Raw genomic sequence first — 15,420 nt, 5'->3', positions numbered from 1 at the left:
GATGCAGGATGGGAGTTGGGGGGCTTGTGGGATGGTGGAGGGGGTATTGAGGGACTTCGGAGAACTTGGGATGTCGTCAGGCTGCCCTCAAGTGGTGCTCGGCCGTACTGCAAATGATATTTTTTGGACAACATCAAAAAAATGTCTGCTGCCGTTATGTAAAAAGATAAAGAATATGCAAATTTCTAAAATGTCAAAAGTATGTTTCAAAAAGAAAAATATGTAGAGGATGAATATAAAATGCAAAAATATAAGAGGAATAAACTAATAATAAAAATATATATGTAAAAAATAATAATGATATACAATGTGAAAAAATAACTACAATTAACAACTGAAAAACAGAAATAATTGTGAATAAAAATGTGACGAAAACAGAAAATAAATCAAATAAGTTGACAAAATTGTACATTATTTTTTTTTGCATCTTTTCTTATACAATTCATATTTTTATCCATCCTGTATATTTTGTTTTCAATACACCACTTTATATAGTTTTACTGTACTTTTTTTTTTCTTTTTTTACCGGAAATGGTTCACTGTCACGACCTTTTTTTGTCCTTCTGTGATGCTTCTCCTACAAGCAAATCAATAGTCTTATCTTGTCTTCGATCTTGTCTGGAAAAAAAAATAACCACCCATCATGAAAAAGCCAAATTAAAATGTCACAACACAAACACAAGCTTTGTTAGAACTACTAATAAAATTGTACAGGTAGTAATTTTCAACTGACATTTGAAAGTCATGATGTCAAATATTCAATTTGTCATTCAGGCTGCGAGACAACAGCTGTTAGATAAACAAACCCACACATACACAAAAAAAGTGCAGTGAGAGCAAAGATAAGAGGAAAGGTCAAAATCAATCTCATAAATGGCAGCACGTCGCACTCTAATGCGGCGCGATTAGCATCGCTGCTAAAGTAAAAAGGGGAGCTCTCGGCTGCACCAACCATCATGTTGCAACTCAATTAGCGTCACTTAAGCACCAGAGGGGGCGCTGCCTTTTTTGAATAGCAAATACCAAACGTTGTGGCTGAAAAAATATTCATAAATGATAATTATGTGTGCAATTTTGAAGGTAAAAAAAAAAAAAAAAACTCTTTGGGCAAAAGCCGCAAGCTAACTAAAGTGAAGCGCGAGTTTTGTATTTTAGCTTTTTTCAGCATGCATAAAAGACAGAAAGGACAAATATTTTTGCATTATCACCGTGTCCTTGTTTATTATCGCCTTTTCTTTCCCCACGCACAAACAACCTGTACAAAAACGGACGAGCTTGCCTCTTTTTTTTTTGTCGTCTTCTTGCTTTTTTTTTACCCCCTTTCCCCATCACAGAATTTGCATCAGGACAGCAAAAAATATTATACAGCCACTTTTGCAATATTCAAACTAAACATTTTTTGTGTAATACAAAATAAATTTACATGAACCTTTCAACATTTTTTCTCTCCACGACAAACAAGAAAATAAAAAAAGTTTCTTTTTTTGTTTCTTTTTTTTACAAATCCACCAGCGTAAACAATGTCTCACATCCACCTTGTTTTGTTATTTTCCACCTCATAAATAATAAAGGTTATATGAAAAACACACGAGTGTTCATTAGTGATCATTTTGTAAGCGACCGCATGTTAGTTGGACCCTTTCAAGTAGAAAAACTGCAAGTGATCGTCAGTAAGGCAGATAAAAGAAAAGTTGGAAAAGAGATTTAGGAGTGAGGAGTTATTGCATTTGATGCCCTCGGGGGCACTGATGAATAGACAGGGCGTTTTTTGGCGAGTCACCAAACTTTGCCACCAAGCTCCACACACCCAAGAACAAAAACTTGTCCTAATTTTGCATCCTCCATACATGCTACAAATAAGCTGACACAATCTATGTGAGGAGTTTGTGTTAAAAGGACTTCTGGAAATTTCCGAAATGCTCCTACAATGGCTACTTGGAAGCCATATGGCAGAATTTCTGGAACGGGGTTTCTGGGTTGACTCACGATAGACATATTTCACCCTCCTAAGTTTCGGGGGCTGAATTTTTCAAGATTGTCAAGTTTGTCTTTTGAATAAACATACGTGGGAAATAGCCATAATGACCTTCAAAATGGCTGCTTCAATGCAAAAATGTCTTACATCTTGTATTCTGAAAGAGGGAGAAATATATGTGGGAAGTGGAAAGAAACGTAATTACATTAGAAGACCGCAATAAACCACAAAAGGTACTTTTTTTTTCCTTTTTACTATTGAAAAAGAAATATATACATATTTATCATTATTTATAAAGGAGTGTTAGGACCAGATTGGGATTTTTTTTTTTTTTTAATTCCCCCCCCCCCAGTGTGGCCATGAGGCTCCTTTGTAAGTGTTTGTGTTGACCATTATTTTTGCCGAAATATTCCTCTTTTATGGCATCATCAGTCATGTGCTGCACTAATATAGTGCACATTAGCGCCGAAAACGAGAGCAAGAGAGAGAGAGAGAGAGACAAAGAAGGGCGCAGTTTCCATGGCAACGGCCGCCCCAATCCAACAACAATCACAAAAGCGCAAGAGAGAGAGTGGCGTCCCTCTTTTGTCCAGAGCAAGAGGATTCGGCAGAGGAAGGGATTCTAAACCCCTTTATGGAGATTTGCCTTTCCTTCATCCCTCATCTTTTTTTTTTTTTTTTTTTTTGGCAACGGAGGATGCGACGTATCCCGTAAAGCCTCAGGCGGCGGCTCAGCGGAAAAAAAGTGTGTGGGGAAAAAAAATGTCTCGGTTGGGCGGGATGACGAAAAAAAAAAAGGCATTTTGACTCAACACTTGCAGAGGTCATGAAGGCGAAAAAAAAAGTGTGAGCGGGGAGAGCACTTTTTGAAACAGAGACGTGCTCTAAGAGGATTTTCTGTCTCGCCTTCATGCTGTTTGAAAAAAAGAAAAGAAGGAAAAAGCGTCTGGCGCGCAGTTCTGACTACATGTCCGTGTCGCCGTCGTAGGCCAGCGTCAGAGGTTTGAGGCGGTTGTTTTGCTGCTGCCTCGCTCGCTCCGGTCGCTTTGGCTTCTTGCTGCCGGTCGCAAAACACGGAAAAACACGTTATGGTTACTATTTGGGGAGGAGCCTAAATAAGCGCTGTCATCACCGGACACACCATTAGGTACACCTGCACACTAGTACCTGCAACCGTCCTTTGAGCTTTTCCATCAAATCTGATCAAATCCAAATGCTTTAGTGGTGCTCTCCAGACATTTCAATCCAACATGGTTACAATGTACTGTACAGGTCTAGCTAATGAAGTCGACAATGAAGTTACTTTTGGTAGTTCACTGAATCCACAAACGGGACAATGCTACCCCCTACTGGAAAATGGAATCAGCACAGACAATGAAGGGGAAGGAGATGAGTGCAATGGCATGACTTGGCCACGCGAGGGCAGCAGAGCAACAGCTAGCCATCTATCCAGCCTTCTAATTGATTTCCATACTAATCTACAAGAGACTGGTCCTCACCTGCTCCAACGAGCTGACTCGGCTATCGGGCGGACTGCGTGAGGGGAGGGGCTGCAGGCACTTGAGCAAAGCATGCTGGGAGGAGGGGCTTTCTTGGGCGGGGGATGAGGGGGTGGCTCGTTTCATTAGCTGCCGCTGCTCTGAGCCAGCCCCTGGCAGTCGGGACACGTGTAGACCGTCCCGCGGGCATTCTGCTGCCCCGTCCACACCGCCGCCCCGTTGGCGTGGACCTCCTGGGAGGCCAGAGAACGATGCACCCTGGCACAATAACTGCTGCCCTCGCCAAGGTTGGGGGGGATGACGGGTGAGGGGAGAAGGTGACCGTGGTGGTGATGAACTGATGATGATGAGGAAGCAGAAGAAGTAGAGTCTTACTCACCAAGCCAGGTAGATCATAGACACGATGAAGATCAGCAGCACGAAAGCTCCCGCAGCCACGCCGTACACCCAAATCTTCAACTTACCATCTGCTGAGGGACAGGGAGGAATTAGGGACACTTTCATGAAGTTGTTGCCTTGTTGATTAAGTCCTCACGCTAGATTCGCAATATAATTGAAAATGTTTGTGACCTGGTCCGTAGGGTTGCAGGTACCAGGTGCGCCCCGAGCGTCCCGGCTGTGTGGTGGTAGTCAGAGTGGGGTTGATGGCACGGCTGGTCTTGACGTCCCCCTTCTTGTCTCCCGCCGTGGGGATCTCCAGGACGGGGATGGGGGCGCACTGGTCCAGGAACCCGCCGGTCGACAGCATCTCCGTGTAGCCTTCCTCGCACATGCACATACCCGCCTGCGGGGGGCAGCACAAGACCGATGGATTTTGCTGCGTTGAATGTGCACCGGAGTTGGTATTCTTTACTTCCTGGTGACTGACCTCGCTGCAGTAAGATGTTGGAGGGAAGCATGGCGGGTTGCACGTGCTGTCGTCCATCACGGGGGTTGCGGGAAGGCAGCCCCCTAAGTGGGAAAAAAACATCATGAAGCGTTTCAACAACACGATAGACGTATACCAAATTTAGATTTTGGGGAATTTGAGTTTTTGCATGAAATTTTGCTAAATCCAAATTGCAGTTTAGTGAAAATTGTCCATCTAGTATGCGGGGCTCTAATTTGGTAGCAATCACACTAACTCCAACCAAAATGGCAGTGTTTTGGGGCACAACAACATGACAGTGTTGCAAATTTCATGTTACTAAATTAAATTGACTCCAAGGCCTGATTTATCAAAATGTTAATCTGGCTCTGACGATGGGGGGGTTTGATTTGATTGGAGTTGTTGGTGTTTTTCTGGCAAGTCATCAAACTTGGCTGCCAAGCTTTGGCCACATGCGATGATAAACTAAAGTTTATTTTGCAATTTAGTGTTCTCCATCTGCCTAAAAAAAAAAAAACATGGTTCCAATTTGGTTGCAATTAGACAAAGCTCTACATGAGTGTGTCTTGGCAGCAGCAGCATAAAATGGCTTCCCAATGTTGTGACGCTTACTTCTTAAGTTGAAAAGTGCAGCCATAATGCAAACCTTGACTTTAAAATTCGAGTGGCTTAATACTTTTGTATTTACTGGAGAGTGACTGTAATGTTCTTACCAGTGACGTTGAGTCCGTCAGAGCGCTGACACCAGATGAACGGTCGCGAGGAGTTGGGCCAAAAGCTGCTCTGCCACTTGTACTCAAAACATTCCCCTTCTAAAATAACAACACCAAAAAATAATAATAATCATGTGAAGACGACTGATCACAAAGCAGTTCTGAAGTTGTGGATGTGTCATGGTCTTAAACGTCAAAGGAGTGCGACGGAGTGTTTTAATGTTCACCGAGAGTCTCGGCTTAATGAGCGTCTATCAGCGAGCCTGAGAGATGAAATCAGTATCAGCGTCTCTGCAGACTCAGCTGGAGGAAATGAACAATTTAACCTTGGACAAAGAAGAGACATGCTCCACTATCTCTGCTCGTCATCTCGAGACTCTCGTTCATCTGAAGGAGCTCACGCCACGCCGCTTGAGTTTCCACTCCACATCACGAGCATCCTGGTGGAAATTGACTCTGCTCGGCCCTTGATAGCGAACCTGTAATTTGTGGGAAGTGTCGCAAAGCCAGATTGACTGGCGAAATTCGGTAGGCACCAAATGGCGAGATTAGAAGCCGTGCCCGAAAGCCATGTTTGAGGGTCCTTCAAAGCTGGACCAAATCCAGCAAAAGTTGAATGAGCCAAGTTTGTATTTTTCCCATACCTGTGCAGGGTTGCGACTCCCAGACCTGGTCAGGACACAGCTGCAGGTTCTCGGGCTCCTGAGCCAACACAGCTCGCGAACGCACCCGGACCGAACCGAAGTCCACGCCGGCGTCTTTGACGCAGATGCTGACGCAGGAGCTCCAGTCGGACCACTCCATCAGGTAGCACTCACCTGACAAAACACAATTTCTTTCAATCTTTTTTTTTTGCAATCTCTACAAGTTTCTGTATTGTTGTTTGATACAGATAAACAGTGAACACAAAGACGACTATTAAAAGCTGATAAGTTTCGATTTTGTGGCAGTCCAAAAAAAAAAGTATGCCAATTATAGCGGTGCTCTCTGAACTGTTGTTCTGCTATTGATGTCTTGTGTATTAAATTCTCCTTGGACCGCAAAGCAAATATCACAGCCGCGTGATTACTCGTCCTAACCGGCTGCTGACTTTTTTTTTTTTTTTTCTCCACAGCCTTTAACTGCTTTAAAGGTTAATTATGCGTTTTAATTCTCGGCGGCTTCAACTCGCGGCCTGACAAAAAAAAAAAAGGCGGACAGAATCAATTAGCTTCAATCTTTGGCGGATAATTGCCGATGACCGTCGCAATGTCTACGTGGCCTCCGGCCACGTCCCGGCGCTTCTATTCATTTCCTCCTTCTTGTCGCCGCGCTAACAGCAGGGATCATCAGAGGTGAGCTGCTTGGGAAATGGATGAATGAGGTGAGACGTGTCTGGAATGTTTCACTTTCCATTTGAGCGGGAGGAGGCGGAGGAGGTAGAAAGGACTCTAGATGCGGCGCGGGTCGGCTTTGACGACAGCTGACAAGTGCAGCTCGTCAAATAACGAAGAGGGGGGGAACAAGAAAGTGGAGCACGGGTCAAGAGTGCATGAACGTGTGTGAGAGTTTCCCAATTCCCATACTTGCGAACCTCCTCGCATTCTGATGCGTCTCGCCGTCTCCCACGCAGCGAGCCGACACACTTTTCTCACCTCTCAAACTGAAGGGAACTAAAAGGTTCCGGTAGACAAGCTCCAGCTGCTCTCAATTGCCGACTCGAATTACGGGGACGGTTCTCTTCTGCTAGCTACTCTTTTTTTTTTTTTTAAATGCTTTGGCTAGTTTTAAATGCTCCTTGGATGCCAATTAGAATTACAGTCCAAAAATAAAAGACGGCCAATTTGAGTTCAAGGTACTTTTTGTAATGAATGCTAAAGAAACGATTAGGTTTTAGTTTCACTCTATAAGCCAGACTGTTTTTTTTTTTTTTTTTTAAATAGCATTGACTTTTTTTGCAGTTAATTTTGTGGTTGCAGTTTTTTCCCCTATCTGTGTGGCCCCTCTTAAAAGAAAGCGACGGTGTTATTCCGCCCCAGAATGCTGAACAATCTGCGACGAGTTAAATTAGACACTTTGGAAACGAGCTTTGTGTTTGCTTTTTTTTTTTTTTGGCAGAGCGAGCGAGCACTAATTTCCCTTTAGGGAGTGCTGACACTGACAAAAATAAAATAGGGACAACAACACTGACTTAACTGCAAGCCGCACACTCACCTGTCTTATCAAGCAACACTACTAAATTGGGTCTACTTTTTGGTCGAACCGAGGCGCTGATTGTGGAGCTCAAAATGGAAACGCTGACAAATATCCACAGAGCTGCTGTGTCCTGTCAAGCTTTTGGGAGCAAAGATCCCTCAAAAGCTGACACATGACTGGTGCCTGTCATCACGATGACAGCAGCTCTCCAGAAAATAAACCCAGCCGAGCAAATCCCCACAACTCCGCAAGAAATTAAGAGACCACCAAAAAAAAAACCTGCAATCCCTAATTTTGCTATGAAATCCTCACCAGGGCAAGGAAGCATGCAGGCCTCCTTCAGTCGGATTTGCTTGTCTCCGTCCACGGAAAGTTCCAGACCGCTGCATAGCTCTTCATCCACTTGGCCGCTACTGTCCCGTTCGCCACCGCTGCCATCTGATACGAAGCAGGTGAGGTTCCGGTAGCGCGTGCCGTGACCGCATACCACGCTCTGAAAAATCACCAAAAACCAGAAGCTGATTTTGACCGTCAATTTGACTGAGCAATGTGAAATTTGGTAGGCAGGTTCATCATGAGCAGACCCACAAAAAAAGTATTTTTTATAAATGAACAATGATTCAGTTTGACTTTATAGTCCATACTGGACATGAACTGTTAATTTCTCCCCCTGGTGTGTGGTTGAGGGATAAGTTTGATAATTGGACATGCCATAAAATTAATTTAGAGGAACAACTCAGCGAAATGGGCCATTGAGCCCACATTCCTCTCTACTCATCATTTTTTTGCTTTATGATACCATTGTATTGATTTAAAGCCAGTGTCTGTGTCTGTTTTTTTATGGGATTGGATAATCTCTATCATTTTTAATTCCATTTTAACTTGACAATGTGACGCATTATTTTGTTGTTTGATTTTGATCTACCACAACAAACAATGATTCTCTGTCTTTTACTAAGATCAAAACTATGAAACTGAAAAATAGGCCGAGGAACTTAACTCATCCTCATTGTATTTAATTTTCCCATGTTAACGTAGTCCTGCAGTTTGGTAAATAGCGTCAGTAAAGCTAGCTTGTTAGCCTTATAGCAATAGCAAAACTTCCAAGCCATATAAACAGCACCAATTAAATAATCAAATCAAACTCAGCCGTCCGTGTACAAAGCCCCCAAGGGGACTTCAAGAAAACACTTTCACGAGATAACTCTATTAATTATTCATATTAATAATATAAATTTGGGCCACTTTGGCCTACTGACCAGACTGAAGCGAACACAGCAACGCAATTACACATGGGAGAGGGTAATGGAGTTTTACTCGGCGATTGACCCAAAATCTTAAGACATCAAATGAGTTCTTGCGAGAGTCAGAAGGGGAAAATGACTTGAATTATAGACTTTGTTAAACATTTATATGGCTGTTTGCACACTAAGGAGGCAGTCAGAGAGAAAAAGTGGACATTACACACATGAACGAAGACAAAATGAGCGTAGAATTCATTCTGTAATGTAATATTACATTATTTACACTTCAGCTGCTTTTCTTTTTTTTCTTTCATGTCCCCTTAGGGGAGTATTGTCAAACTCATTTTCATCACAGGCCATACCACAGTTCACTCAGAATGGAAAACACATTTACACTAAATGCAGAGTCAACCCATCTTAGTATTAACTGTTGAGTGGCATTATGTCGTCTTTTTAACAATGAGCAAAAATAGTTAGGTTGAATACATTTGGGTAGTCGTTTATTTTTTCTCCGTGTTTGATAAAAATGAAATACTAATATAATGAGTCACTTCTTAACTTTTCGGATGCCAATTGATAAATGGGAGTAAGGAATGATATGGCTTCTGTTTCAATGGACCAACCTCTACACGGCACTCTGACCAGGCGCTGTACTGCCATCGGTAGCACGGCCGCACCGGACACGGCTTCCACTGCACCATCGGCGAAGAACACGGACGACCGTCACCCTGCGAGGCCTGCACGACAGACCTCTGACGCCACATCTTGCCTGGAGACCACGCCGAAGGAAATGACATCATCACTCGGTCACATTCTGTCTGTGGTCTAGGTTTACCAAAAAAAAGTTCTAAAAAAGTTTCAGTTATGTCATAAAATTTTATGGAGCTCCTGCCATGTTATTTTTTAATCTCGCTTCATCAATCAGCAAAAAAAAAAAAAAATTCTGAACAAGTGAATGCAGAACATTGATCACCTAAGCGACAAGTCCAAAAATAGAGCTTATGTAACAGTGCACGTAAGAAAGCGACCCCATTTCCATCTCGTGTGCACCTTTCATCCCACGCGCACACACGTATCCAGAGAAACACACGTGCAGAGGCTTTTGAGTGGTCAAAGAAGCCAACATCAATGAGAAAAGGGAAAAAAGTGCAATCTACCAAAAAAGTCCACAATCATTTTGATCTTTTATTCTGTTGCTTTTTTCCATGACCACTTTGACTGTCCAACTTTTTCAAGCAAAGGATTTTTATTTTTTTTATTTCTCGTTTTATACATCCCATTTGATATGACCACCGTCACTTACCATCTAAACCGCAAGTCTGCGAGCACTCAGACCAGGGCGACCACTCGGAGAGCTGGCAGTTGACTGGACACTCCACCACGCAGGAGATGTTCATTTGCCACTTCTTCTCCAGTTTCAACTGCGCACACCCGACTCGTTAATATGATCATGAGCCAAACATCACTGCGGGCTACATTTGCGGGAACAAGAGACTCATAAGAAATGAATACGATACTCGGGCCCGTCGAAACAACATCCGCACACACGAGAATACAGCATGATACGGTATTTCACACTGCCATTAGATGAAAATAGGAGAGGGACTAAGGTGACTCACCTCCTCGCAGAATTTGATGTCCACCGATTTACCGTCACTGCGAACACAGTCCAGCATGCGTGTTTTGATTCCCTGGCCGCACACGGCGCTTGGACTCAACTGACACGTGCTCCAATCTGAAAACAATTTGAAGAGAGAAAAATGGTGATAGCTGGAAGATGGAGCAGCAAGCAAATTCTTTTTGTCTTGAAATAACGTTTTGCAGTCATCTGTCGCTAGGCAGAACTCATGTCTCGTCATTTCATTGCAAAACTATACATTGCTTTTTTTATTTAAATTTGTCTGGCGCTGGACAGGCAGTTTCTAAAGATGACTTTAATTTTGAAATGTTTTTTTTTTTAACCACATGGTAAGGTCCATGGTGCTACAAAATAAAATGGAGACTTTCTGACAGCCGTCTGGGCTCAGACTTAAAATAACTGGTACAGCCACAGAACTCCCAGAAACAAAACAACGTGGCTGTTTTTAAATGCTTCATATGCACGCCACAGTCTGCAAAATAAAGAAAAACATCAGGGAGGCCCATATTGACTTCAAGCTGACAAAAACAACTGTGTCTGTTTTTAGCTACAATCACTTCATTTATGAACACCACAACAACACGGGTTGTGTGTGTGTGTTTTTGTCTGTGTGAGTCCATGCATGTGTATGTGTTCCTTGTGGGAGGTGAGGTGCGCTACTCTGGGGACGGAAAGGGATAAGAACAAGATGAGAAGGTGCAGCTTGGATGCTTTCCACCGTGGCTTTGATTCAATGATGTGCTTGGCTGGAACGAACCATTATATTTGGAAGGTGTGTGTGTGTGTGTGTGCTTGGGGCGATTCTATAGCAGCTGAGTGAGAACATGCCCACTAAGACAACATGATTCCAAATCCCACACAGAACATTTTTTTTCTGGATATTTGACAAGTACACCGTTTTTGGTAAGCCACATGGCCCACAACACAGAGTGGCCAATCGGAACGCGGCACAGAGCAGAGTTGGACGCTAAAAATCAGCAGAAAAAAGATATAAGCAGATTGCGAATAAAGCTAAAGTTGCTAACGCTACCTGTGATGTTGTAGAAGTAGTTGAAGCAGTTGAGGTTGAGGTTGCAGGGTTCTTCTTCGGCAGTGTCAGGACACATTCTTCCCGCGCTCGGCGAGCGTAGCGTGTACGCGGTACGAATGCGACCTTTGCTTCTCGCGCATGGCTGAAAACAAACAGGAAGTGAAAATTTAGCATTGACATTCTTGTGGGTCGATTCGTCTCGATTTCTTGCACACCACTGAGAAAGAAGCAAACGTTGGCAGAGCTCATGCTGACTTTTTGACATGGTGCAGTTTGTTCCCCAGCTTGAAGAAACATGGAAGCTGTCGCGTACGGTTTTTGGAATTGAAAAAGTCGGCTCCCAAACAAAAACATCAAGTGCCAAACGAACTTACTAATCAACTAAAATACCAACTAACCGCTTCAACACCTGCCGTTGTCTCTTCTTCCGACTTGTTTTTGGGTTAACCCGCCGCCGCTATCTGACTCCCTTCACTTATTTCTGGGAACATCAAAATTCGAAAAGCCGACGCATTTCTTTCTTTTTCTGCTCTTGACTCAAGAGCCCTACGGTCCAATTAGGCGCTGTGAATCGGAGAAGCGCGTTAACGGCACCGAGCATTGCCTCCTCCTGGGAAATGTTCCCGTATCCAACGAGGGCGCTTACGAGAACGACGAGCGGAATAGATTAGAGCCAAAATGGTCGCAAACTTTCAAAGGGCGATGACGGTATCTCTGTGCAAGATTGATTGAGAAGGGAAGAAGAAGTCTTCCCTGTCTCTTTGTGGAATGTTCCTCCTCCAGGAGTTTCGGCTGCGCATGAACACACTTAATGACTCCGACGTCAACCTAAACCCAATCTAACCTTTTTGTCTATGCGAATAAAACAATGACTTTTTGTCTTCATGTTATTCATTGGTTCATTAGTTGGTTAATTACTTGGTTAGTTGGTTGTTTGGCCAGTCAATTAGATATTTGGTCTTTTTTTTTTCAAGTTAGCGTATTGTGTGTGGCAATATTGTAATATAAAATAGCGCCCCCTACAGGACATTGTCACAAGGTTCTTTTTTTCCCACTCAAAGGAGTCGTTTTACATTGGTGGAGGTCTCCGCTGGACTGTAACCACGTGGTCTTTTTTTTTTAAGTTAGCGTATTGTGTGTGGCAATATTGTAATATAAAATAGCGCCCCCTACAGGGCATTGTCACAAGGTTATTTTTTTCCCACTCAAAGGAGTCGTTTTACATTGGTGGAGGTCTCCGCTGGACTGTAACCACGTTTAAAATTTTAAGCCCATTTCTGAGGCCATTTTTTTGATAACCTGCGTCCTTGGATTTAAGGATTAAGTGTTAAGACGTTTTGAGGATCTGCAGACACCTTGTACTCAGGGACGCTGCACTTACTAATGCGGTTACATTAACACAGCCGTGTGGGTTTTTGTGTAGCGTTGAGTGTGGTGTGGTGTGTCATCAATCATCTCACCTCCCGGCTGAATACGCCATCAAGTGTGTGTACCTGTGATGTATCAAGTACTTTTCCCGCAACATCTCACTGCACATGTCTTTTTGAAAAAGATAATAATAACTCACTCTTGACAAAAAGGACACAGCAGACAGATTTTGTGAGTTCTTACCAGGCTGCAGCGGGTCCAAGGACCCCAGTCGTTGAGGACGCAATCTTCAGGACAAGGCAGCCGGCTCTCCCGAGCCCCCAAGGGCATCTCCTCGGGGTCGCACAAGTAGTCCTCCACCGCCTCCGAGGGACCATCGATGGTGTTGAGCATGCACCTGTCCACAATCAACTTATTATTTGAAACATATCAAAAAGAATAGAAAAGGAAGCCGACATTGAAATGAAATAACTGCAAGGTTGAACGGATTAATCATTTTTAAGGTTGTCTAACACAAGGCCAAATAAAAAAACATCGATTTAGGAGCAGTTCAGCTTGTGATGCCTACCGAACTTTTCTGGTCTGCACGCCTTCTCCACAGTTCTCCTTCAGGTCCACGTTGCTGACCTTCCATACACTCCAGGGCTCGGCTACCCAAACGTACTGGTTACAGTCACTCTGGCACGGCACAACCTCGTATACCTGAGGACCCGACGCACACGTCAATCAGTAGGCTTTTTATAAAAAAATAAAAATAATTGAAACTGTCATGGAGTTATTAATAAACGCGATTAGAAGATGAGGAAAATTCATTACCTGAGCCTGGAGTAGTTGTCATCGTTCAAAAATCCAGTAGAGCAGGATTTAAAAAGAGACACAAGAATTAATTAGCAAAATATTTATGAAGAGAACACAGCATCATTAATTTAATAAGGCACGGAATGTCATCAGAACACACGCACAGACGCACACGCACACAGTAGGCCTTTAAGGCTAACATTAGCATTATTAACATTAAGAGTGTGAAAGGTGGACACTTTCAGCACAGTGGCCGCTCAGCAAAAAAAAAATTGTGCAAGAGCTGCAATAACCGCAGCAAGCTTCAGCTGGTAACTCATTAATAATCAACTGCTCTCTCTGCACCGCTCGCGTCGTCACACTGTCATAAAAAGCACTCCGCCGCTCACTGGGAGTGAGGCCATTATTTTTGGAATCATTCGGGGGGAGGGGTTACAACACAGAGGCAAATTAGAATTCTTGTGTGGCTTCATTGTCATACCACACTGAATTAACATAGGATGTTAAAACAGAAATAGAAAAATATGTTTGGAGATACAAAATGTTTATATTTGAAAGGTTTGCCAAAATGAAACTCCTCAACTCACGTCGACATAATTCCTTGGTGCCAAATGGCCACAAGATGGTGCCAAAGCCACACTTTGAATGCAAACGTTTCAATTCACAAATGAAAAATCTCAAATATTCCTCACCTGGTTGACGTGGTCCAGCTTGGGACAGGGTCTTCCCCCGTTGTAGGGTTTCTCCCGAAGCCACTTGGAGCGCACTTTGACGCCGCTGCCGCACGACTTACTGCAGCGTGACCAGTTGGACCACTCGCTCAATTTGCAGTCGGACGGGCAGGGGATGATGCACGCCTCCTCGATGTAACCTGTCGAGACAAAGCCCAAAAGTCATTACTCTTGATGTTTTTTTGTTTGTTTTGGGGCGCTGGAGCCTCTGCGTTGGCTACTCATTCGAAGGCTGAGTAATGAAGACGCTCAGGCTGTGCTGCGTAATCAGCCATTGCTACAGTTGACATGAATTTCGGAGAAACACTGGAAGCCCTTGTGGATCCGGGATATATCGCCGGTGATAATCTGGGGTTAACCATATGCGTTGAACTCAGACTTTGAATGCGACGTCCCGTGAAGATCCTCATTTGAGCGGAACACCGAGATGTACCGGGAAAGCCGCGGATGAGCTCCCCGTGGAGACTGGTGATATACTTCCTGAACATGAACATCCTGCCCTCATTTTCATTTTCACGTCTATGCTGCCTCTTTTTATGTACAGTACGGCAAGCCCAGGAGAGCGTGCGTTTGTGCGCTATTGTAAATCATATGTCTCATCTGCACACCGTGTATATACAGTCTCCAGGGCCAAGCACCTGTTGGGCGCATTAAATCTTCTGCGTCACGGTGACTCATCGCCACTCAAGGGCGCAGGAGAAGACACCCAGCAGAGCGCCACGAGAGAATAAATCGCGTTTTATTGCGAGGATTGGTTATGAAAATGTGAATTAGGTTTTTGTGTTCAAAACGGAAATTCTGGTTTCTGAGATAAAAAGGTGGGCTATTAAATGAGTCAAAATGTTCTTGAATATCTAACAAAGACAAACAAGCAAGACATTCGAGACACCTGAGATACTTTACCAAATGTATCAATTCTGCAATCTTTGTGGATTTTTTTTTTTTCCCCATAAGATAAGAAAAGGCAGAAACATGACCTTTGGCGGAAAGAGGCAAATTCACATTGAAGCTGGGGATTTACTTTGATGTATTTAGAAGCATTATAGCGATTTTTTGGGGGGGGGGGTTTGTTTGTGCTCTGTGCTGGCAAAAGGCAATGTCAGAATAAAGGTTTCATTGTTCCCACAGGGCGCTCAAAGTGAAAACGTTTGGATTTGTTTCGTCATTCGTAACATTGTTAGTTTTCTGGCTGTTTGTACACCTTTCTGCTTTTTTATTTTGTGTTTTTTTGTCTTTAGTTCAGGGGTCTCAAACTCAATTTATGTGGGGGCTGCTCAAAAGAGTCTGGGTGTTTATTCTACAAAAAAATTTAAGTACTTTAAAATAAATAAATAAACAATAATGAAATATAAAAATCTTTATGAATGAAAATTCAGAATG

The 15,420-nt window shown here is 43.3% G+C and overlaps 1 protein-coding gene across 5 annotated transcripts in view; it reads right to left on the bottom strand.

Annotated features, from left to right (window-relative positions):
- Window positions 1-71: 71 nt before the first annotated feature.
- LOC119136501 (thrombospondin type-1 domain-containing protein 7A) overlaps window positions 72-15,420 on the bottom strand; it is a 47,797-nt gene continuing 32,448 nt past the window's right edge. For 2 of the 5 annotated variants that reach the window (XM_037275073.1, XM_037275074.1), the window contains 14 exons: window positions 14,001-14,180; window positions 13,080-13,218; window positions 12,755-12,908; window positions 11,144-11,285; window positions 10,094-10,209; window positions 9,778-9,895; window positions 9,098-9,243; window positions 7,543-7,723; window positions 5,700-5,873; window positions 5,056-5,154; window positions 4,343-4,425; window positions 4,045-4,258; window positions 3,854-3,941; window positions 1,315-3,032 (listed from right to left, as the gene is read on the bottom strand). In XM_037275073.1, coding sequence (XP_037130968.1) covers window positions 2,939-3,032; window positions 3,854-3,941; window positions 4,045-4,258; window positions 4,343-4,425; window positions 5,056-5,154; window positions 5,700-5,873; window positions 7,543-7,723; window positions 9,098-9,243; window positions 9,778-9,895; window positions 10,094-10,209; window positions 11,144-11,285; window positions 12,755-12,908; window positions 13,080-13,218; window positions 14,001-14,180 — 1,928 coding nt within the window. In that variant the 3' untranslated portion in view covers window positions 1,315-2,938. Of the gene's footprint in view, window positions 108-526; window positions 619-1,314; window positions 3,033-3,474; window positions 3,748-3,853; window positions 3,942-4,044; window positions 4,259-4,342; window positions 4,426-5,055; window positions 5,155-5,699; window positions 5,874-7,542; window positions 7,724-9,097; window positions 9,244-9,777; window positions 9,896-10,093; window positions 10,210-11,143; window positions 11,286-12,754; window positions 12,909-13,079; window positions 13,219-14,000; window positions 14,181-15,420 lie in introns of those variants that run through there. The other 3 variants (XR_005100758.1, XR_005100756.1, XR_005100757.1) reach the window with 3 other exon arrangements.

Source organism: Syngnathus acus, chromosome 16 (genome assembly GCF_901709675.1).
Source record: "Syngnathus acus chromosome 16, fSynAcu1.2, whole genome shotgun sequence".
Taxonomy (NCBI): Eukaryota; Metazoa; Chordata; class Actinopteri; order Syngnathiformes; family Syngnathidae; genus Syngnathus; species Syngnathus acus.
Note: the sequence above shows the minus strand (reverse complement) of the source record. Positions and strands in the feature narration are given on the sequence as shown.